General features: G+C 32.2%; 2 protein-coding genes and 1 long non-coding RNA gene across 11 annotated transcripts in view; 2 read left to right on the forward strand and 1 right to left on the reverse strand.

The window, feature by feature from the left end:
• Positions 1 to 8,656, forward strand: part of Zdhhc2 (zinc finger DHHC-type palmitoyltransferase 2) — a 68,115-nt gene extending 59,459 nt beyond the window's left edge. For both annotated transcript variants that reach the window (XM_071610424.1, XM_027954675.3), the window contains 5 exons: positions 34 to 160; positions 485 to 577; positions 3,422 to 3,534; positions 5,416 to 5,495; positions 8,277 to 8,656. In XM_071610424.1, coding sequence (XP_071466525.1) covers positions 34 to 160; positions 485 to 577; positions 3,422 to 3,534; positions 5,416 to 5,456 — 374 coding nt within the window. In that variant the 3' untranslated portion in view covers positions 5,457 to 5,495; positions 8,277 to 8,656. The remainder of the gene's footprint in view (positions 1 to 33; positions 161 to 484; positions 578 to 3,421; positions 3,535 to 5,415; positions 5,496 to 8,276) is intronic.
• Positions 1 to 24,575, reverse strand: part of Cnot7 (CCR4-NOT transcription complex subunit 7) — a 44,922-nt gene that overhangs the window by 10,331 nt on the left and 10,016 nt on the right. For 5 of the 8 annotated variants that reach the window (XM_027954672.3, XM_071610425.1, XM_071610430.1 and 2 more), the window contains 4 exons: positions 24,412 to 24,573; positions 21,406 to 21,550; positions 20,133 to 20,243; positions 16,928 to 18,540 (listed from right to left, as the gene is read on the reverse strand). In XM_027954672.3, coding sequence (XP_027810473.1) covers positions 18,412 to 18,540; positions 20,133 to 20,243; positions 21,406 to 21,550; positions 24,412 to 24,573 — 547 coding nt within the window. In that variant the 3' untranslated portion in view covers positions 16,928 to 18,411. Of the gene's footprint in view, positions 1 to 14,369; positions 15,001 to 16,927; positions 18,541 to 20,132; positions 20,244 to 21,405; positions 21,551 to 24,411; positions 24,574 to 24,575 lie in introns of those variants that run through there. The other 3 variants (XM_027954674.3, XM_071610426.1, XM_071610427.1) reach the window with 3 other exon arrangements.
• On the forward strand, positions 18,480 to 20,279 carry LOC114107271 (uncharacterized). Its single transcript, XR_003585317.3, has 2 exons — positions 18,480 to 18,615; positions 20,152 to 20,279. It is a non-coding gene; the product is annotated as an uncharacterized lncRNA (long non-coding RNA).

Here is a 24,575-nt window from a genome sequence, read left to right on the forward strand (position 1 = left end):
TTATTCATGCAATTGCTTTACCATCTCTTCTAGAGGCATTCAGAAGTCCAGTGTTTCGACATGGAACAGATAAGAATGGCTTCAGCTTGGGTTTCAGTAAAAACATGCGACAAGTTTTTGGTGATGAGAAGAAATATTGGTTGCTACCCATTTTTTCAAGGTACTTTTGCTGTTAACTTTTTCAGGTTTTAAACTAATGAAAGTAAGTCAACAAAGGACAATTTCAGAAAAAGTTTCTGTTCCATAGGTCTATAATTCTGCATAGTGACTTCTATTTTTAAGTAATATTTTATAATTCACTATTACATCAATGTGAACATGAACTAACTCATCCTCTCTCTAAATATAAACAATGTATTGAAGCCAATGCTGATCCACATATTTTGCATATTACCTGCTCTACTTTCAGTCATTGGCATTGTAACAGGGTTTTACTCCATTGTCTTTTTCCTGATTCAACTGTAAGTTTTTATTTTAATTATAGTCTAGGTGATGGCTGCTCTTTTCCAACTTGCCTTGTTAACCAGGATCCTGAACAACCATCCACTCCTGCAGGACTGAATTCCACAGCTAAAAAGTAATCCCACACTTTTTTCTGCTTTATTTTCCAATGAGTTTTATTCTTGAGTCCTTTGTTTACATGAGTAAACATAAGAGAGTTTACTGCAATGGTTTCCACTTGGAATGAGGGAGAGAGGAGAGTATGATTGGGGAGGCAAACCTGGGCAGCTTAGATTGTGTTTATGAGGTTTTGCTAATAGTCTATGGGATAAGTACACAGGTTCTCTGTACATTTCAGTTGACTGAAATATATTATGATTTTTTTTTAAATGTAGCACTTAAAAATTATAGGACAAAATTAGCTCCTCGTTTTTCTAGTGAGCATGCAAAGGATAAAATTCCCCTCTGACCCTCCATGTCTTTCCTCTCTGGTAACTTTTATGAAGCTCAGAGAAAATTCTCTGGATCAAGTCTTTGGAGTTCAAATGGATCCCAAGGCACCAGTTTGATAATTCTATTAGTAATATATCCTATAACCTTTTTGCTGTTTAAAGACCTCTAAGTATTATCAGAACCTTTTTATTTTTTATTTTGTTTAGAGAGAGGTGAAGGGGTCCGGGAAATTTGTTGTCTGGAGACTTTTGCTCCAGCTTTAAGTTTGTTTTGATTCAGTCTTTCAAGAATTTGAAGATGGCGACAGAACTGAAGTTTATTCTGACTTTGCTACTGTCAAAAGGCGACAGTAGTTAAAACTTTTAAAATGCTGTATGTGAGTTTTCATTGGTTTGAAACACTAATTTTTAGACCTTTATGAAATATTTATTTGAGTATCAACATACCTCTGATGTTTAAAGGAAAATCAACAACAAAAGCATAATCATGATATCATTCTTTATTAAATTTTGGAGACTTTCTTGGTTGCTACATGTCATATATGCAGGACTTACATCAGTGTTCCTTAATTTGGGGAGTGAAAAGGCTTGGAAGAATAGTGCTCCTTAACTATTATTTTTTTGTGAAAATTTTTTATTGATCACAGTACTTTTTCCTGTGGAGCTTAGAGTGAGCTCAGAATCCTTCTCAAGGCAGGGTTTCTGGCAACAATTCCAAAATCACTTTAAGTTGTCAAAAGAGAGAAAACCATTTGCAGCTCCATCTTTAGAGTAAGTTATGGACAGCTAGGTTCCATCAGTTAGTGACAAGGCCATTCTGATGTAGTTCATGTGGATATTCAAAGACATCAGAGCCTCACGGGTCATGTTTTATGAGTTTGGGCTTGGAAATTACACAGCTAAATGTTAGTGGATTTTGTTATACATAAGCGCAGAGAAATCTAGTTTTAATAAATTATTTAGGATATGCCTTCAAGCTTTTATAAAATTTAACAGTAGTTTGCAGTAATCATTTTTACCCTTGTTAAATGGCTTTTGTAGTTTAAAAATTAATGGGTGTTGTTCAGTTTGGAGGAAATTTTAGTTCTGATAATGTTACCCAGCTAAGTGATATTGACAAATTACCCTTATTAACAGATCTTCCTCTATTTGTCTGAATGGTCTGAGTCTTCCCTTTGTTTACTTTCTGCTCAGGTATAACTTTACACTAGAGTCCATCTTAGTATCACCAGGCTATTATATATTTAATTTATTATTTTTCCTTAATTACCACACAGTTCCATAAGTGCAAAGAATGTGTTCGTTGATATATCAGGTCTCAATAAATATTATCGAATGATTGGATTGTGGCCACTTTGTAGCGTTCTGTTAGCCTTAAGGAGTCTCTAAACCAGTCCCTAGTTAGCATTCTCTGTTTTATTGCCTCTTTCTTGAAGAATATTAAAAGTTAAAGTAAAAAGGATTTTTGTTTATGAGTAGGTATAAATCTCTGCAGAAACATGCTCATTTTTAAAATTTACCTCCAAAATTTTAATAAGGAGCTATTAAAGCTGCAAAAAATATTAAAATGTTATAAAATATTAGATATGAGGTAATTATTAAGGAGCAAAAGCTTAACCTCATATCCTTAAAAACATAATAATTATATTCAGCTAAAATATGTGCGATTAGTTTTTGGAAGAATTGTAAGTAGATTTTTAAATTATAATTTCTATTTCAGGATATTCTAAAATTTTGCTAATACCTTCTATGCCCAGAATTTTTCCCTAAGTGGACTGTTATTTTTTGTATATTTTCCACATCATCCAACATGTTGACATATGGCAGGTCCACCTAAACTTTAAAACTTAAGTTTCAGAGGAAATTCTTTTAAGCCTTTTCACTCCCCAAATTAAGGACTCATGAAGTCAAATGGTTTCAACATTCCTGCAAGATAGCACTCTCATTTGTTCATAGGGAGGAAGAGAATTCTTTGTTCAAGATCATTTAGGCCACTTTAGAAACACTACCATGGTTTTTCTCAAACTTATCTTCCTACTGTCACCTTCATATTTTTTCCATATCTATACATCCCCAAATTAATATTTTTGTGTAATATATCTCTTTAAGAAGGATACTTACACTTATTTTTCAAGCAAACTTCATATCACAGTCATAAATAAAAAAGCTATTATAATTTGCCATAAACAGAATAAAATCAAGTATAAAAATGATCTTATTAAGTTTTAATTAGATTCCCTTACCTGCTAAAATCTGAGGTTAAGGATTATTCTCTATATTAATAATGTAAATTTTCCAAGGTTAGAGATTATCATGTTATTTATGATGAGAAGGAAGAAAGGAGACTGAAGACAACATTTTTCTCCTTGTGAGTCAGTGTCTTTTAATGTCTTATCCTTGTAGTCCCCAAATATCTTGGATACCTCCTAAAATCATCTTGTATTACAAGTGGTTTGAGTTTCATATTTTGAGAAATACTCAACAATACTACCAAGAATTAACCTGTGATGTTCATTATTATTTATCAGTCCTGAAAACCATCAATTTCCTGCAAAGCCATTGAGAGAGTCCCAGAGCCACCTTCTTACTGATTCTCAGTCTTGGACAGAGAGCAGCACAAACCCAGGAAAAGGCAAAGCTGGTAAGGGTGTGCTTATTTGGCTATTTTTAAATATGCTTTTAGTTTTAAAAAGGGGCAGTGGTGAAAAATCTCACTATTTTTCTACAGAACTTTATTAATTTTTATACATGTGTTTATAAATATATATAAATATGTCTTTATAAATGTAAGTATATATATAAGTATACACACACACACACAACCTTTGGAGTCAGATGTCCATTGTAAATTTAGAATAATTTTGAAAGAACTCTTTGTGAGTTGTTTTAACATCTGTTAATAGAAAACCATTTTATAGAAGATTATTTTTTTTCCAGTTTAAAGAACCAAATCTTTATCACTGCCTGTTTTTTTTTTTTTTTTTTTAAGTAGTGGTAGAAATAAATTCCAAATACAAAGGATTACAATGAAAAAAAATGTAGTCAACTCAGGCGGTTATAAAATATCTTCTGAAAAGTACTTTAAATTAATTATGTAGCTCTGTTTTTGACTCTAAGATTTCTATTCAGCTTTAAAATATCTATGTAAAATGATTGCATAATTACCATAACTTAAACTGCCTGTAATTTCTTCATATCTCATACACAGTTCTTTTGTTATTATTGATTTTAATCTTTTGATTACTTAGTTTATTCGAAAAGAACAATCAAGGCTTTGAAGTCAGACTTGTTTACAAGACCCAGTTTGGACACCTGTTAGTGTGTGGTATTTGTTATGATCTAATTCCTTTGGGCTTAGCTTCCTTATCCTTCAAATACTCTCTGTTTCTTGGGGTTGATCAATATTAAGTGAGGTGATTGTAGTGCAGGTGTGTGGGTGTCCCTAGAATGACTACAAAACCAGACACCCACAAGTAAGGCCCTGTTAGCCAGGAAATTTCCAGATTGACTAATTTTAGCAGTTTTTCAGACATTTTCTTTGTTTCTAGTCCTTTTTTTTTTCAAATTCATGTGCTTCCTGACTTGATTCATTGTACTTTAAATTGTAATCTCTTTGGGATTTAGTGATAGTGGGAAGTAAAGAGTCCAGTGTAAAAATTCTCATCATTATTTAATATACAGTAAGTCAATTCTCTTAAAAATCAAAGTTTTTTTTTTTAAGATAATATTTTGCAGACCATTTGTGTCCTCTGAAGATCCTCGTGATCTGAGTGTTCATAATTTAGTCCCTCCCTTAACCCGCCATTTCATTTTCCAGTCTATAGGAAGGGCTAGGCATTGCGTTGACAAAAATTGATGACACCTGTTTTCCATTTGAGTGTATGACCTTCCTTAGAGGAAAAGAAGTGATGAAAAGTTGGGGGTCAAGAGCGACAAAGAACTCCCTTTCTTCCAGAAGGAATACATGTTCTATCTGAAAGTCTACATCGACTTGGAGATGATTGCTTGATTTTATATGCTATTAATTATTTGGCATTTACATTAATTTTCTGTTAATTTGATGAATGAATTGAGAAACTAGTATAGAGGAAAATGTAAACGAAGGAAGAATAAAAAGAGAAGGAGAAGATGAGAAAGGACTTAAAGATTGGTTTGAAGAAGGAGGTAATTAGGTGAGGAAACTTGATCTGAGCAATTTAATATCTTTCACCACTTTGTTCTTTTTCTTCCTCATGTAAAAATGCAAAATATCGAACACATATTTACATTTTTACATTTCTAGCTCTATTTTTAGTGTCTTTGATGTTTGTGTGTGTGAGGTGGGGAGAAAAATCCTGGCTCTAACATTGGACAGGGTGTGAGTGCATATGTTTGTTCTTCTCGAAGTCATCTCCCCAGCCTCCTTACTATATTCAGGGCACCTTTGCAAGTATTCTTGAGAATTATTCTTAGGTGAATAAACATATCTCTGCCTATTTGTTCAAAAACAACCAAAAATGTTAGTTTATTTTCTTTCTTTAAGGTATGAGCAATCCTGCATTAACCATGGAGAATGAGACTTAACTCTTCAAGCGAAGTAAATTCACACTTTATACAAATAAAGTAAGTTTCCCCTTTATTTTTATGTTTTATATTTTTAACAATTTTTTAATTTATTAGAGTTATTAGTTCCCATAAATATTCTTTATTTTTGCATGTAAGATGTCTTATTTGACCTATGGAATTTCATTAATTATCTTGGGCCTCTGGACATGAACTTCACTTCAGGTTAATTTCATAAAGTATAGAAATAAGTTAATGAAAAAGTTATTTATATATGAATGCATTAAATGGCAGAGATCAACTCTTCACATTTACTTAAACATTGCTTGTCATTTCATAGGATCATAGAATTTATCATCTTTATTTTTTTCTAACATTCAGGATACACAATTATATCTTTGACCATCCTTTAGCAGAATCTCACTGGGTCCAAGTATAAGATGATTTTGTTTTATTAGCACAAACACCTGTCATCCCCATTTTTAGTCACAGTAGGACCTCATGTAAATAATAGGTGCTCCAAATCATTTTCTTTAAACTGTAAGTTTTTTTTTAAACTTGTTCCAAGTCACTTTCCTTGAAATCTAATCTGTTAAACTTCCAATAAGTAAAAAGGGAAAATGAAGAGAACCTTTGGAATAAAGCCATTAATATCTAGACAAACATAACAAATATAGTTTTGTAATAAGCACTCTATTATAAGGAATCAAAATTTAAAGTTGAAATGATTCTCAGCATAGTAGGTTCTCAATCTACTCAAAACTGCAATCTAGATTCCTAAAGTTTAAGAGAAGCAGCCAATTAGCACCTAAAACAAAATTGTTTGTGTCAAAGTCTTTCCTGAATATCTGATTTTAGCTGTTTGCTTTGTTTTGGTTTTGATGAATGGTTGTGTAATTGACAGCAGGATATGAATCTGGTAATTCACAAGTTTAGTGTTTTCATTTGGGGAAGACCAGGATCAGCTCTGAATGCATGATGGTACAGTTGATAAGACTGATCCTAATTGTGGTTACGATAGTGAAAATTTTATCTTCTGAATTTGGTTACGTAGCAAAGAGACATTATTATATTCTGGAAATAATACTTAGAATGCAAAAATGAATGAACAAATATGAACTACTAGTCAATACCACAAATAAAATATTTTATAGAAGCATATTTTGTAGAACAAAATTTTACAGGATTTTCTCCACTGTGTTTCATTATTAGTTATAATAATTTGTTATAATGATTCATTTTTTTGTGAGGTCAGTGACATTAAAATTTTTTTTGTGTTCAATATTTTGCATTTTTACATAATATGATTGTGTATAAGTCATTTAGACTTTCTAGTATTTCAGCACAGACTAGTGTTGGATTTATTCATTGCTATACCTAACACCTTGCACAGTGCCAGAAACATAGTAGGTTCTCAATAAATATTTGGTTGATAAGAAATCATGGAAGCTGGATTTTATTACATATGAAAATATGGCATTAGTAAGTTATAATAACCAAATGGCAGCATAAATGAACTGCCTAACCCCCAAAACATTACCAAGTGATTTTATAATATAATGTTGATCATTTGGTTGATATAACCATTGGTAGTAAAAAATTTTTAAATTGTTCTAAGATAGCTAATAAATACTAGACTTTTAAAAATAGTTTTTCTTGCATTATATCTTAGACTTATAATTCATTTAATACACTTATATTGAATGTTGTCATCTAATATTAATGAATATTGATGTGCCTAATATATCTTACAAAATGAATTTTTTTGTTGTTGTTGTTCTTTATTTCTTTGAACTACACTAGTATATGGTCTGTGGCTTTTTTTTTTTTTTTTATGCTGCAGAGATGGGGATTGAACATGGGGCTTTGTGCAGGGTGGGCAAGCATTCTAGTACTCTATCCCTGATCTGATCTACATTCCCAGCTCAATTTAAGGCTGTTTAATAAAAGATTGCTTAGTGCTAAAACCCATAGTAGTGCTAAAAATAGATTTATTTTCGCTTACCCAATACAATATAAATTTAAACGTGCTATATTTTTATGTGTATGAAGTTTCAAATTTATTTCCTTAAATCTCCCTTCCAACTCATTTGTCACTCCCAAACTCCAGTTGACCTCAGACAAATGCAAATCTATCAACATGGAACTCTGCTACTCAAATTGTGGCCCCAAATGAGCAGCAGTGGCACCATCTGTAACTTTTTAGAAAGGTAGAACCTTAGGCCTTACCTTAGACCTACTGAATCAGAATCTGAATTATTTAATTTAATTAATTAATTTATTTATTTTAGATCTATATCTTCTACCAAATTTGGAATTTTCTTTCTTTCTTTTTTTAATCTTTTATTGATTTTATTTTTTTAAATACACGACAGACAGCACAGCAGTGAAATACATTACAATTCTTATTACACATGTAGAGCACAATTTTTCGTATCTCTGTATATAAAGTATGTTTATGCCAGTTTATGCCTTTATACATGTACTTTTTTTGTTGTTTTATTTTGTTTTGTTTGCATTATAACTCTTAGTACACATATATACCACAATTTTTCTATCTCTGTTTGTAGATAAAGTATGTTGACACCCAATTCAAGTCTTCATACATGTACTTTGTATAAGGATCTGAATTATTTTAAACTTTACTAAGGTCTTCTCATGTATATGCACATTAAAATTTGAGAAGCATGGATCTAGTCTGTATTCAAAAACATGTCTACCAAGCCTGCTAGCATAGAAGAACAGGAATGTATGTTATTGCAACAAATAATGAGGTGGTTAGTTTGGATTTCATTTTTTGTACTTAACACAATAGTTTCATGTTTTCTGTTTCATTTCAAGGTACCAATGCTGCAGAAGGATGGCAGAGGCTTCCCACAGAAGCCATTGAACAGCAGCTTCTTTATTCCTTTGGCTGGATATGCAGAAATTTTGTTTGCTTGCTTGTTTCATGGTGCTGGGGATTGAACCCAGGACCTTGCACATGCCAGGCAAGTGCTCTACCACTGGGCTACGTCTCCAGCCCTGGATATGCAGAATATTAATTGACTAGTTCTTTCCAAGCTGTTGCTTAAGCCGTACACGTTTTTGATCCACTATACAAATGTTACAGCTAATGTGAATTCCTATTAAGTGTTAAAAGTAATTGTGTTTTTTGAATCAAAGGGAAAATATCTTCTATTAAAACTGGGAATAAATTAATGGGTCACTTTTCACTCAAATACTTGGTTTGCACAGTTTTTCATGTAAAAAACATTAATAATCTGATTTTCTTATTCAGAAAATTGAGACTAATATCTTTTAAGATTTAAAATTTTAAATCACATTATAATGTTAAGCTTTATTCATATTAGTTTCCTTTAAGAAGGAGAAGGTAAGAAATAAGACTTCTTTGGTTTTCTCTTCTAATGTGAATCTGACCTCAGACTGAGTGAACTGTAGTAACTGTTAATCCATTACAGAGTGCTAGTGGCCTACAGTTAAGGATCACCACCCATTTCTGCCAGACTTTAAATCTCATTCTACCCTTTGTTCCTTGCTGGAAAGTAAGAACATTGAACCTTGGGTCCACTGATAAAGCAACTAGTTAGAAAACTATCGTCAGAATTAATACAGTGTTCTGTCAAAGCCCCTCTATTACATTGAAAATACATTTTCATCTCTTCTAATCTTTTTTAAAAAATATTATTTTAGTTGGACACAGTACCTTTATTTTATTTTTATGTGGTGCTGAGGATCAAACCCAGTGCCCCGTGCATGCTAGGCGAGTACTCTACTGCTGAGCCACAACCCTAGCCCCCTCTTCTAATCTTAAATGTGGGGAAATCTATGATAACAATTATGAATATTGGTTTATGACATTCTTTATTCAGGTTGCTTTTATAATTTTTTTTTTTTTTTTTTTGGTACCAGGATTTAACCCAGGGGTGCTTAACCATTGAGCCGTATCCCCAGACCTTTTTTTATTTTATATTTTGAGATAGGGTCTTGCTGAGTCACTTAGGGCCTTGCTAAATTACTGAGGCTGGATTTGAACTTTCAATCCTCCTGCCTCAGCCTCCTGAAATGCTGGGATTACAGGTATGCATCACTGCACCTGGGATAAAGTATCTTTTTAGGTTATTTCTCTTATTGAACACAGTGAAAATATTGAATTTTTGTTAAGAATTCCTGGTAGATCAATAGGTTAATCCTCCAGTGATAGCCATATTATTACTGTGTCTTCTCATCAAACCTGTAACAGTTAATCTGTATTTTTCCTCAGATACTTATTAAAATTAATTTATGCAAATCATTAAACAAAAATCATATACTTTAAGAAATTTAATTCAACATGAACTAAATGGTGTACGGTTTGTAAATTTAGTTTAAGATGAACTAAATGATGCATTTGTTGATGCCAAAAGATTTGGCTTGAGTAAATATACTCAGAAGCTCTTGTGCCTTGTATGCACTATTTAAAAAAAGGAAAAAGTTCTCATTTAAAAAAAAAAATCCAATAGAGTGTAAGTTTTGTAAATGCTAACAATTAGAATAATGTATACTTTTATTTGGTACTGATTTTGAGACTATAAAGCAGATTACCTTTTAAACACAGCTAAGTAATTGGTGTAAACAAAAATTCAATACAAAATAAACTAGAAGACCAGAAGATTAATGAAGTAAAAGATATTGCAATTACTCATCCTTGTTAAAAATGTAAAGAGTTTTTACATTAAATGTGTTTATGGAAGAACCAAGGTCAGCCAAGTTGATTTGATAGTTCCTTGGAGTACAGGATGGCAGCTTTTACATTTTTTTTTTTTTTGAGCAAATGAATTTGATATGACAATCTGCTTCCAGATAGCTCAAAAGATATGACACATTTTTACTTTTGTCTTCAAGCATGTTTGGTCATTTGTCACTACCTAAAGTGCCAGAATGGAACCTATAGCTCCTGCTAGAAGTCTTAAGGGTAATAGCTGCATGTGGTGTATTAAAAATTATAAGCAGCCAGCTATTCTTCAAAGCACAATTATGGCTGTTTTTCTGGACAGGATCCAGTTAAGAATTCCCTCTTGTCAAACTGGATGCTAAGGAAAAAAAGAGGGATTTTTTTTAATTATTATTAACTTTTTACCCTGCAAGAATATTGTTAATCCTCCTCCCTTTAGGTCTTTTGTGTACTTATTTAAATATGTAAGTCAATACACATTAGAATCAGATTTGAAAAAGTTAAAAAAATAAAAATGTTTTTCATTAAGTTGTAATGGTTCCCTTTCTGTTTTCGAATTTAAATAAACCAGCTTTGTTTTAATTGTAGGAGATGATAATTTGTGGAAGTAATTGAAGTATAATTTTACCTGAGTGAATAAATCACCAAATAAATATATCTACCTTTTGTACATATTTGTAAAATTCACCTTTGAAACATTTTAAGCATTTTATTCTTTAAAAATGTAGTGGCTTTACTCAGACTTGAAGACACACTTAAACATACACCTTTAAACTCATAATTTTGTCCTTTAAACTCATAATTTTGATTATTTTCCTGTTTTTTAGAGATTTTACCATAAAGGTGCCAAAATTTTAAGAAAAATTTTCATTTAAAAATAGTGAACTAAGTAGCCTGACTATGATGTCTCAACTGCCTAGATTTATAGCAACCTAGACCTAGGTATTGTTCATTATTTATGAACAGAGCATTTATTTAAAAAAAATAGTGAACTAATGTTTGGTTTATGTAAATATTTGCTATTATGCAGCGGAAGGAGATTTTTTTTTTCAAAGGTAAATGAAAGAACAGTTGGATCTGAATACAGTGATGAGGCATTGAAGGAAGTACTTATTCAGGGATTCACTCCTGATATACCCTAATAAAGTGGCTGTTCTTCATTAACTGTCCATGTGAAATTGCTTCTACACCAACAGTACAAATCCTTTAAGGATATACTTTTCCTAATAGCCTATCTGAGCTATACTGGCAAAATCGATGTCTACATCATAATCATAACATGAGTCTTTGAGAGAGAGAGGGGATGAAAAGATCATGTATTACTTCTTGGTAGTTAACTAGACAGTTAAAAATGGACTATATAGATCAAATATACTGAAATCCATTGATATCTTTTGGAAATATGGCATATGTTTGATGGAAACTATCTTCACTAAGGATGCCAAATGCAAAGGATTATAAAACATTTAAAAGCAATTAGATTAATGATGTGATTCATGCATTAAGAAAACATTGAAAATATCATTGCTCCATGATATTACAAATAGTAAATTTTCTTCATTTTGAAATATACGTAAACTTGTCAGTCTCATTCTGAAGTCATGTTGTATAATTTGGCATATTTACTTGTGAAAGTGGTGATTTTGACACCTCTGAATATTTTTTTTAAAAGCTATAAACGTATATGTATATGTTAAAGCAACTTGCACTGTAAACCATGATCAAGGTTTCTCCCAGTACAGCTATCCCACCCACCAAGACTTTCTGACCTGCCATTATTTTGTCTTAAGTGACACATTTCAGCGGTAGATTTTTACAATTGTCTCTAGATAAGATCCTGCTGTAGAAATTTGCTCTTCCTAAATGGAAAACTGCCTGGCTTAATCCTGAATATTTTAGCAGCCTAGACTCCTTTTCTATAAACAGCCAATTTAGCACTTATTTCCTCTTCTGTATGGAAGAGAACTTAGTTATGCATCTTATGTATCTGTTATTCTTTTACAAAAATACCACTAGAATATTTTAACCTTGTCAATAAAAATTCAGATTCTGTTTTTATTGAATATTAGCAATTTGATCATGTAACATGTAATGTCATTTAAAGTATTAAATACATGACAACATTTAGAGAAATCCTGAAATTGAGCACTCTGTTCCCCACTAGGTTCCCTTTACAAGTTTTTACCTAAGGGTCTTATTATGTTTCAGAACTCCAGAAATTGTATTATAATTGTACAAAGGATGCACTTTCCATTTCTCTTTCCCATGATGCATTTGTTATTGTTTTGGAGTTGCATTAAAGCTTTTGTTACTGTTTTGGAGTAGCATTATAGCTTGTGACCAATGAACATCACCAAAGTGATGGATTCATGTATTCAAAAGAACTTCTGTGGATCCAACTATGAACATGAAGTAGTTCCTAGCACAATGTTTAGTGTTGCAGAAGGCCTTGGACTATGATACTCAAGTTTTTCCTTTCTCAGTGTCCCCTTGAAATGTGATTTCAGAATGCTCTACCATAGATAGATGACTACTAGCTCAATCTCTTACACCCTCTAATTAGTCTTATACCAGCAAAAAGTTCAGATATGAGGCATATTTATTTAAATCATTTCCTGTCCTTTCTCATGCAGGAAAGTGAAAGCAAAACAAAAACTGGCAATCCTTGTTCACAAATCCCTGTTCTTAAACATAGCCAGCATTCATTATTTCTGTATTGTAAGATGGACGAAAGATGTTAAGATTGATTTAGTTCATTTCTAATAATAGTACTAGTTAAACCAAAAGGAAACTTTTAATAATTGACTTAAAGCCCTGGTTTATACTACATTAAGGAGTTTCCATTGCTCAGAAATGTCAGTACTATTTAGATTGTGAAAACTATTATATTGCATTATAAACATTTAACAGTATTATAAGGAACTTCATCCTGACCTGAATAGTATTTAATTAATAGTTTGACAGATAAAGGTGATTATTCAAATTGAGAGGAAAAAAATCCTCTAGAGTAGGATTATATTGATGCTGAACTAACGAACAGATGCCAATCCTATAAAATTTCATTTCTTTGGTTGTATTTATTCAGCTATTAAAGCAAGGATATTATGAGAATTTAGATTGCACCTTTTTTCCCCCTATCAGTGTGTATATATTTTTATGGCTCCCTAAAGGGTACTATTAAAATCTCTTTATTGGCCTAATCAAACATTTATTGTATGGAAGTTGAATTTTTTAAAAAAATAATTATACACTAACTTGGAGTGACATGTAAGCATGTGTTCAAGTTCTTTGAGACATACATAGAGGCAAGAAGTAGAGTATACGGATGAACCCCCAAATGGTTAGGCAGATTCAACATAAGGCTTTTGTGTATGTGTGTGTGTGTCTGTGTATAGCTCAAAAATGATTTTTGTCCACTCTTTGTACATGGGCTTTGCAATGACATAAAACAACTGTTAACAAAGAACAATGTGAATTCTTATTGAGTAAAAGTGTTTGGCACAACTGAAACCGGTCCACATCGAAACCACCTAATGGCATAACTAATAAGATATAACATACTGTCTTTGAGTTCTTCAAACTGGAACTCCTTAACAATCAGGAAGCCAAATGATGGTATACAATCTGAAGCTAAAGGAACCCCAATTTCTTGGTGTGGCACTGAGTTGCTTACCCAAATGAGCCATGACATTTTTGGAAAAAGAGGAGCCACAACAGGTATGTGAGAGTGGGGAATTTCCCCTCTTGTGACAATAAAGCCAGAAATATTATATAAAATTCTGCAGGCTAAGAAGGTTATCTTCACTAAATAATTTTGGATAACGGTAACATGGTTACTTCAGCTATTTGCTGTTGCTATTTAGCAAAGAAATGCATTTGTACAAGAGAAAAATTGCTTGTTTGCTTTTATATTGTACCTTAAATATAAGCGATTCACTAATGCTATAGAAAACTATTTAATACAAGACAATGAAATTGTCCTAGAATGTACATGAAGTCCTCTATGATTATACTTTAAGCTAATTATTTATAAAAATTAAAGCCTGAAATGATGGTTCTGTAGGACTTGAATGATAGCCCTCCATTTCTGTAGTCTTAACAGAAAAACATGATTATGTATAAAACAGTACTCATGATAGCCACATAGCCAATAGAATATGTGGACTTTAATATAGAGCATCTACATTCAAGAGGAATGATTTAATCAATTATTTTTCTTTTTTAAGAAAACACATTCATCCTAATGAAAGTGTTCAAGTTCAAGTGTAAATAATTTGATTCCACCTCAGGTTGTTTACTCAGAGGAGCCATTATATTTGTCATCACAGCTACAAAGCAAACAAAAGTTTTCTCTAATAGAGGTGGACAGATACAATTTGAAGCTTGCAAGCTAAAAGATAAAAAGAAGGAAATTATTTAGGTACTGATAAAGGAAAAAGAAAAGATTTCCATAGCATTTTAATTATAAAAATAATTGAGTATAATTTGAGAAAATTAAAATTAGTGGGTCAATTTGGGCTCAATTTAGTATCCCCTATAATCAAAGTCAATTGAAGATATCCATCTGTTAATGCTGATTTTTAATGAGATTTTTACTTATTTCATCTTTGAAGTCTCTTCACAAACAGATCAAGGTACTGCCCAAATACTCATGTCCACCACAGCATATTCACCACTTGTAAGGCATTTATAGGATTCCATTAGTCTTTCTTGGTCTTTGCCTTTCAGCACACAATTTCACTCCAGATTATTCATTTCCAACAGATTAAGAGGAAGCTCTTCAATTGCAGTTAAGTGATTTTGAAATGTTTTCTTTGCATTGCCATCAAGATCCAAAAAACACTGAAAGAACTGCAAGAAAATATATCTGATGACAATTTAAAAAATGGAGACAACAAAAGTGATATTCAAAGCTAGTCAGTACTGATGGTTAAGTTCACAAAAAATGCATGAAGTTCACTGCTGACACTACCAGTTCAATAACACCAATGTAATAAAATGAATAGCTATATGCTTTAAACACTCCACATTTTTATCAACTTAATAAACTTGTCAACGAAACCATTTCTGCTTGATGCATACCTTTCCCATTAGTTTTATCAAATTGCATTTCAGATGGTTCTGACAGCAATTTCTCTACTTCCTTGAAAATATTCTCAACCCATACTGTTCTAAACAGACTACCAATAGAAACCATTTCTTCAGACACTGAATTCAATACTGATTTCTCAAATAAGACTGGGCAATACTGGTAACTTCTGACTCATTAGGAGCCAAAGAAAAATGTTCAAAATCATTTGATGTTGCTTCCAACGTCCTCATTGTTCATGCAACTATTCTCATCAAAAGTAATAGTTTTACTTTTTCTGGACCTTTATTTGGGCTCTTACACTGAAACATGATGTAATTCATCATCAGTTTTGCTTGGCTAACAAACTAGCCACTTAAAAAGATAACTGGTTGCAGCCTCATTTTCAATTTTCCTCAAGAATCATGCTGATTTTCCATTTAAAATTTTTAATTCTTCTCATGAGTTAGGAAAATTGTGATGAGTGTTTACTCTGATAATGTCAAATATATTGTATATTGTATTTCTAGCATACATTCTCATTGTATCGTAAACAATGCATTTCCTGTAATTTGACAAAATAATCCATACTCTAGTTTGCTTAAAAGCAAACGTTAAGAGTGTGTACTGTGAACAGAAAAAAATTAAAATGTTGGTGACAGGATACACATGGTACAACACATGCTGTTGAGTTATACCTGCATGACTGATTCTATAGCTTGCTAAGTAGCAATGTGAGACAATGAACCCACCCATAGGTAGTTTCTGTAGCAGCTACTCAAGTCTCCCATTGTATGGGGGAAAGGAATCAGACAACGTGCAAATTATTAATCTGACTACATTCTAATGAAATTTTATGAACACTGACATTTGATTTCATGTAATTTTTAGATGTCAGGAAATGTTACTCCACACAATTTAAAAGTGAGAACTATTTGTGGGTTACAAAAACATGCAGCAGCCTTATTGGGCCTTTAGTTCAGCTTGTTGACCCTTGTTCTATAGATTTTTTTTAATGTTTTTTTTAGTTGTTAATGGACCTTTATTTAATTTACTTATTTATATGTGGTGCTGAGACTTGAACCCAGTGCCTCACACATACTAGGCAAGCACTCTACTGAGCCATGACCCCAGCCCCTGTTCTATAGATTTAATAGAGCCCATATTAATGATTCAGGAACACTAAAAACATTATAAGCCAAAATTCTTTGTATCCAAAACCTACATTAAATAAAGGTCATAATGTTCCTCTACAGAAATTATTAGTGTCACTACTTTTAGGAACAGAAATCAAAACTGATACAAGTTATGAAATTTTAGCAATGATGTGGCTACTAAAAAGGCAATCTAGAATTCCTGTTTTTTAAAGGGGTAGACAAAGTGAAAAACAAACTTGCTTCAGCACAGGTGGCTTTAAGAAGCCACAGCAAGCTATACCAAATGTATTTACTTTAGTCTTTCAGAATAAATGTGTTTCTAGAAGGGAGAAACAGATCAGTTCTTAATTATCTAGTTAAGGTCCTCAAAAAGAGCAAGAATAGGTGAAATGCAAAAGGCTCAGAATGATTTCTGAATTTAAAAAGTTATAACCACTTACCATTCATGAAACAACTCAGTCCTGTTTAGTTGCCCAAATAAACAAGTAGGTATTTCATACACACCTCCAATAAATATTTAAAAACAAAATCACCAGTCATCTACATTTAGGAAAACATTTCTGAAGCCTTTATTTACAAAAGCTTTAAAAACAAATACCCTCTGTTTTGCAAATAATGTTTTGTTTAAAAAGGACCACCCAGTTACAGCATTGTAATATGAATAAAGAATGTACACGGGAAACAAACTAATGTTTCTAACAATTGGAGATTTGCTAATATTACTGATTGAAGTGTAGGTAACACATAATAACTTGTAGTCCATCATTTTAGGTTAGAGTTAAAGATTACCAAAGTCTTTCTACACATGCTCTGGTCTGGTCACATATTCTGCATGGCTAAATATTTCACAGTCTCTTTTGTCAAATATATATAAAATAGATTGCAAAGATATACACAAAAAAATAAACAAGCATTACACTCCTCAGGTAATTTTATTAGCTATATATACGTGTTTGTGTGTGTGTATATATATTTTGTGTTTTGTTGTTTCGCACCAAATCTCTCCAGTATTTCTGTGTAGCAACTATGAAAGCACAATTTTTCTTTTAATTTGATACAAAATATACCTAAAGACTTGTTATCTTTGGACTTTAATGAAATTGATTTGTATAATCAACAAATCAAGAGCATCATAAGTATGGCTATAAAATAAAAAAGGGTTAACAGTGATGGAATAAAAAGCAGATCAAGGGAAGTGTGCTATCATAAAATAAGTGTAGCCTCAATCTCTTGAATTCCAGTTTCCTGGCAGATACTAAATATCCAATCACAAGGGTTTTTTTTTTTTTTTTTTTTCCTGAAGGGTGTAAAGCTGGTTTGAAAATTCTTCAGTCACAGAGCAGCCTACATATGCCAATGAGAAACTGACAGACACTAGATGTGCTTGGAAGATTAAACACTACATACAGAAACAGTAGTTATTAAGCTCCTCAGTAGTTCGTTGTTGTTAGTCTTGCTGAATCAACAATTTACACAACACCTGTGCAATTATATTCTGTAGGTCAAAACAAAATACTGTAGAAAGTTGGCAGATGGTCATTTTTCTAGCTAAGAGCAAGAAAAACCACAATTTCTGATAAAACAGAGGATTGGAATCACTCTCTAAAGTGCACAATTGATGGTCCACAATCTCAAAAATAGCTAAAACTCCTGCAGAACGGAAGGGAGAGACATGAAACAGGGAAATAAATTACAGTCAGTGCTAGTTAATTTAGGAAAGGGCGTGGGGTGGGGTGGGGGGGACAAGCTCAAGTAGGTAAAGTTTATCAAATTATTCAATATGATGTAGCTTTCCCCACTCTGTCACACACGCTTGCTAACAAATATTTTAAATTAAGGCCAAATTTAACCTGAATATACTTCTATTTATTAAGATCTGAGATAGGAACGGTCATACTTAGTACTGAAAGGCAAAAAACAAATGGGCTACAAAAGGGGGGAAAAGGTATTGTCTATTGTTCAAAGGATTCAACCAGAGATAAAACCTATATACAAGCATGTGTGTAAGTCAAATAAAATAAAAAGGACTATTTCATGTCATGACTGCTTGTTGGCTTCCTCTTCATATGCATTCCCTGTGCCATTCTGTACATAGGATGAACCAGAACCAAGGCCATACAAATGACCACAATATTTGGCATCATCAATATGATCTTCAAAGAACATCTAAAAAGGAATTTTGAAGAAAAAAAAAAGATAATTTTAACCAAAAGTACCACTTGCAATTTATATTTCAGTAATGTAAGTACTGACTGTTCATTAACTATATAACAACAGCTCTTTTCTATGGTGTTCCTTTGAAGCCGCACACTGATGTTATTTAATAAGACTGATGTCCTCAGGAAGTACAGTGTTCAAAAGGAAACCAAAGAAAGAGACTATACAAAAAAAAAGGTATAAATGCATGTCTTTCTCATTAACATTTAGATCTCTTTTATGAGAATTTTTGAGCATGGAAAAATGGCAGACATTTTTATTCCATTAATGTAATAATACTCAACAGTTAAGTATGAATGAAAATAGCTAATGATGGTGGAGGAAAAAAAAATAAAGGTTGGGGTGGAGAAAAATAATGAAATTTTTAAATGGCCTTGAATCTGAGATAACTAAAAATAAACCCTAAACAAGTTATGGAAAGTAAAATATGAACATTCACACTGGGTTACAGTGCTTGAAAAGCCAAGAAAAATAAAGATAACAAATTTGTGTCAGAAATCCACCATTAAACTTCTAAGGTATTTTTAAAATGCAAAGCTGGAAAATAAAGTAGTTTTAATTCTATAATGAAGTACTGAAAAAAAATTAAAAAAAAAAAAAATATTTACTTGTCCTGACAATTCAAATCACTTCTAAATTAATACTACTTAACAAAACAGATTTAATGCGTTCTATTATTATTAATACATTTCTCAGTCTCAGTCAACTCCTTAATATCTAGGAGAATATACTTGAAAAAATTCCACAGCAAATATTTTGCAAAAAGCATAACTGTTTTATAGGTAACAAATCCATCCCCTTTTGTTTTTGCACAACCCAATCAGGTTTATCTACAACAAAGTATAACTGTGCCTATCAAATACATAACCTAAGAGTAGACTTGATTCTTTAAATTTCATTCTTCTATATCTAATGATTTTATATTTAAGATTCTAATCACGTATGCAGAGTCTTCCCAATGTTTTCTGATTCAGCTACTACTTTCCTTTAGATTTACTTAACCCCTTCAGAATCTAAAACTACTTTGTAAGATTCAATCCAGTAAAAAGCATGAGTCCTACTTTATAAAATCTTCAAAACAAGAATGGTACAAGCAAATGAAATTTTTACCATTAGTTTCAGGTCTAAGAGAAGCCATACTAGGGGAATAAATTCCCTACCTTGTTTTAAGTAGCACTGATGAAGTCTAAGAAAGATCTGTGGAGTTCTTCTAGTAGTATGTTTGATCCTAGAGAAAAGTTACTAGCCTCTATTTTCTCACTTGAGAAATAATAAGTTGGATTTACATGATTTCTAAGGTAACTTATATTTTTAAGCTTTTATCCTAAAAAGAACTTATTCTTCCATTTCCTTCAGAACTATATTTCAAGCTGATTTATTTTTTATTACTTAATCACTTAAGTGTGGTGAATATTACTTATGTGGTACTTCTAACTACACTTGTACTTAGTAGGTTTTTAGTGTCTAAAACTTTTGCCATCAAATCTTTAATGTTCTCAACCTAATAAGCAAGTGAGAAAAAGGCACTGATGTCTTCATACTTCTCTCATTTTGAAAAAGGCCATTCCTGTAAGCAATGAATCAGATCCTGCCTGATGTTGTGGTCCTATTCGTTCCAACTCTAACTGTTCAGCAACTTCTTGTAATCCACCCTAGAAGAAATAAAAATTGCTTGTCATAGAGAGAAACAGAGACACTTCTATGCCTGAATTCACAAGTCGCAAACATGGACAAAGACCAAAATATGAATAAACTTTAAAATGTATATTTAAATATTAAGAACACCGAGGGAGAAAGTCCCCAACAGAATATAATACTAATTTATTTGCTGAATTGGGAGAAGCTGATAAATCTGAAAATGGGACTCTAATTAGGAAATTTTCAAAAGATATGAGGAAGCAGATCACAATAAGGAAATAGTTATACATTCTTATTTTACTAATCCATCAGTCATCATAAAACTCAATAGTTAGTGTACCATCATAGGTGAATTTGTTCTCAAACCAAAGGAGCACCTTTCCTTAACAAACTCTTCTTTTGAAATAATTAAATGTTCAAAGTAAAAACATAAATAAATAAAAATAAAGGGCTGAGGATATAACTCAGGTGGTAGAGTGCTTGCCTTGCATGAACAAGGCCCTGGGTTCGATCCCCGGCACCAAAAAAAACAAAACAAAAAAATAAAAATAACACAAACTAAGCAGTTGTCAGAATGCAAGCTACAATCAAGGTAGCATCTACACATTTACAACAGCATTTACTCCTAGCAAAATTCATATAGTTTTAGCTATATAATTTAATTCTAGGAACATTACTCTTTGGTTTTAGCCAGGGAGGGGAACTCCACAAAACTCTATAATCAAGGTAAGCTGAGGGGAAAACCCATTTTTTTTTTTTTTAACCACACAGCTGAATCTATCTGTCCATTGCTAGCCAACTCAAAATTTTATCTTGTAGTTTACAAGTGTGTTGGGAACTAAAATTCACACTACTTCTGTGCATATGAAAACCCCACCAGTCTTCACATTTCTGTTTGATTTATGATTTTCAATCTGCAATCAATAACAAATCTCCCAACACTTAGTTTGACTATTGTTAAGAACTTATTGTGCCAAGATATACTGAAGTTTAGAAAGGGGAGTACCTATAAAATATTAATTATGCAAGAATCAAAAGACCGGATACTATATTTAACACAAACTTTAAATAACATGGATTAAAACATCACCCCAGCCTAGGATTTTATTTCAGTTACTTGATCTAAACAGTGTGCTCTTTTGCAGATAATGCCACCGGGCAATGATAAAGCCTTACTTTAAGATTTTTGCAGCTCTTCATGAGGTACTTCACATCATATATGACAGGAAAAAACAATCGAAGGATCTCAAAGAAGTCAAGTTCCTCTTCGGGCAAATTAGAATTGGTCAGAATTTTGATTAAATAGCCAAAGTCATAACCACTACAAAAGGGTCAAAAGAATGAAGAACAGAGATGTATAAATACCACAAAGATGGAAAAAGATATTTTATTGATACAAAATTTAAACAAATTACACTATAGGCAAAAAAGCAACCAACTATTTTTAAAAAAAGAAAACATAAAAAATATACATTATTTACAAATGTAATGGGACAACCCTGCCAACTTACAATCAGTGCTAAAAACTTGTCCTTTGATTTCTCAGAGCCCTTGAAATACAAATCGAGAGTACCAGCCCAAGTCAGCTGTCACTAATATTTCACTGATGCTTAAAGAAAACTAAAGATGGGCTGGGAATGTGGCTCAAGTGGTAGCACGCTTGCCTGGCATGCGCTGGGTTTGATTCTCAGCACCACATAAAAATAAAGATGTTGTGTCCACCGAAAACTAAAAAATAAATATTAAAAAAAATTCACTTCCTCTCTAAAAAAAAAAAAAAGAATACTAAAGATTATCGAACTGCTCATAAATGTCTCAAAAGAAAATTATCTCAAAGAATAACGAATAACGTTGTAAACAGGGAAACAAAGATGAATGGAAACTTGGTCCAAAATGTCAAAAACTACCAAGAATATTAAGAAGGCAAAAATAATAAAATCTTCCCAGTTTTTCATAATATGGTAGCATACTTCAAAAGTCCACAGTTAAGTTTCCAACAAAATATTTTCACTTCTCCTAAATGACTTCATTTGGAAGCATACTCTCTTCCCTCATAATTCTGGTCCTATCTCAATATATTTTTCTGAGAGAAACTAATGAAACGGCCACATATGAAAGAAATAAACATAGTAGGTTGAGTAGTACTATCCTAAATAATAAAACAAAAATTCACACTCTCAGGATCTCTTATCCCTCTCATTTCCCTCTCTACAGTTTTCTATCTACCCTCTACTCCCACATCAATTACATACTCCTTTCCAATAAAAAGGTTGCTGAAAGCAAGCATTCCCTGAAGAGCCCAGTTCCCAGAAATTTCTTACAGAGCATGTTTTCTTGTATTATGCTTTCAAATACATGAATCATTCTATCACATGTAAAAAAAATACTGTTTTCTCCTTGCACACAGTTGGAACTCAACAAATATTTGATGAAAGATGCAATTAATCTATCTTTTGGAAGGGAAACAAAACTTCTATTTACCACTCAGAATTTTAATAGTAATTTTAAAAGAGGGAGGGGAGTGTTACTGTTGAACACCATTAATGACTATCAAAGTATAAGCACTGAGGAATTAGAAACTTAAAATTTATGATAGTTGGCAAGGAAGTAACCTTGCTGGCTATCTAAAAATGTAATACAATATGGCTTTTGCTTACTACTACTAAAAGTAAGATTGTATTAGAATTTATATTGTCTTTACCAGAAATATATTTAATATATTTGAATATGAAGGAAATATTTAATATTAATGGAATAAAATCTTATACCTTGGTAAATATTTAAATATACAATAATCTAATCTAGACTCTGAACTCCAAGAAGACGTGAACCCTGTCTGGTCTTATATTTTCTGAATAAGAGTATATCACCTGTTGTAAAAAAAAAAAAAAAAAAAGGAAATATGCTTTCTACTTATTTTGTACTCTCATGTAGGAACATAAAAATAACTTTAAAAAGCCTTCTTACATTAACAGAGAATTAAGTCTTATTTCTTTATGTACAAGTTCAAATGGAGGCAGAGAGAAAATGTGATAGGTGAGAATTAGTATGTTCAGTACCTCCAACTAGAAAATATCACATCGAAGCCTTCAGGAGGAAGTCTTTCATTACATAAGTCATTGTGAAAATTCTATAGCATGCAGGACTCAGTCAAAATAGATGTGTGAGGAAAACAAGTATAAAAGCATAACAGCCATGTAATACAATGCTTTTTAAAAACATACCCAAAAGCCAAATAAAATAATTTCTAAGATTTTAGACCCTGGACTGCCAATTCAGTTAGAAAAACATTTTTTCATATCTTAAAGTCTATTTTCACAAAAATGGGACAAATTTCCTTTATAGAAATTCTTTTAAATCATCTAGTTTTATTTTATAGTAAAGAAGTAAAAAACAGCATTTACAGAGAATTTACTACGCAAAACATTTTACTAGATGCTTTAAATATGTTATTTGGGGCTGGGGCTGTAACTCAGTGGTAGAACGCTTGCCTAGCACATCTGAGACACTGGGTTCGATCCTCAGCACCACATAAAAAAATAAATAAATGTTATTATTGGCCATTAAAACAGATCTGCAAGTATTTCTTCCCTATTGTCCTATTTTTTAAAAAGTAAAATTCACCCATAGCATTCTCTTTGCTGTTTTGTTTTATTTTTTTGATACATACACACATACACATACTTCAAAAAAAATTGTTATTAATGGTTTCATTTCTATAAGCATAAAAAACTAAGGCTTAGGGTTTGGGTGTAGCTCAATGTTAGAGGGGGTGTAATTCAATGTCAGAGCACTTACCTAGTATGTGCAAGGTCCTGGGTTTGATCCCCAGTCAAGCAAAATAAAAATAAAAATAAAAACAACTACTAAGGCTTACAAATGTTAAATAATCCTTGTGACAATGATACTCAATGGCACTGCTAGATTCCAGTCAAAATCTATTTTTCTAGCTGTGCTCTTTCCACTTAAGCAATACTACCCCCTACAGGCTAAAATGGATCTCACTCATAACTTTAAGTTACAGCAATATTAATTAGCCTCATAAGAGGTACGTAGGAGCCAGTTACATGGAAATCAATTCTTTCTAGAACTAAGCATGATAGTGTTTGTATAATGACCCAAGCAAGCACAAGACAGGTATAAAGTGGAATCACAAATCCATTTTCAATGCAATCTTTCTACCTGTGAAATGATAACCATTTAACTCCTTCACAAAGGACTACTCCTGAAGTCATAAGAAGTTCTGCAAAGTACTGGGTCTCAATTCCTTCCTCCTCGTGTTTTTTAAACTGGATACCAGATGTTGTTAGTAGCTCTATAGAATCCTGGGCATACATGTCCTCCCT

The sequence above is a fragment of the Marmota flaviventris genome, chromosome 3, assembly GCF_047511675.1.
Source record: "Marmota flaviventris isolate mMarFla1 chromosome 3, mMarFla1.hap1, whole genome shotgun sequence".
NCBI lineage: Eukaryota > Metazoa > Chordata > Mammalia > Rodentia > Sciuridae > Marmota > Marmota flaviventris.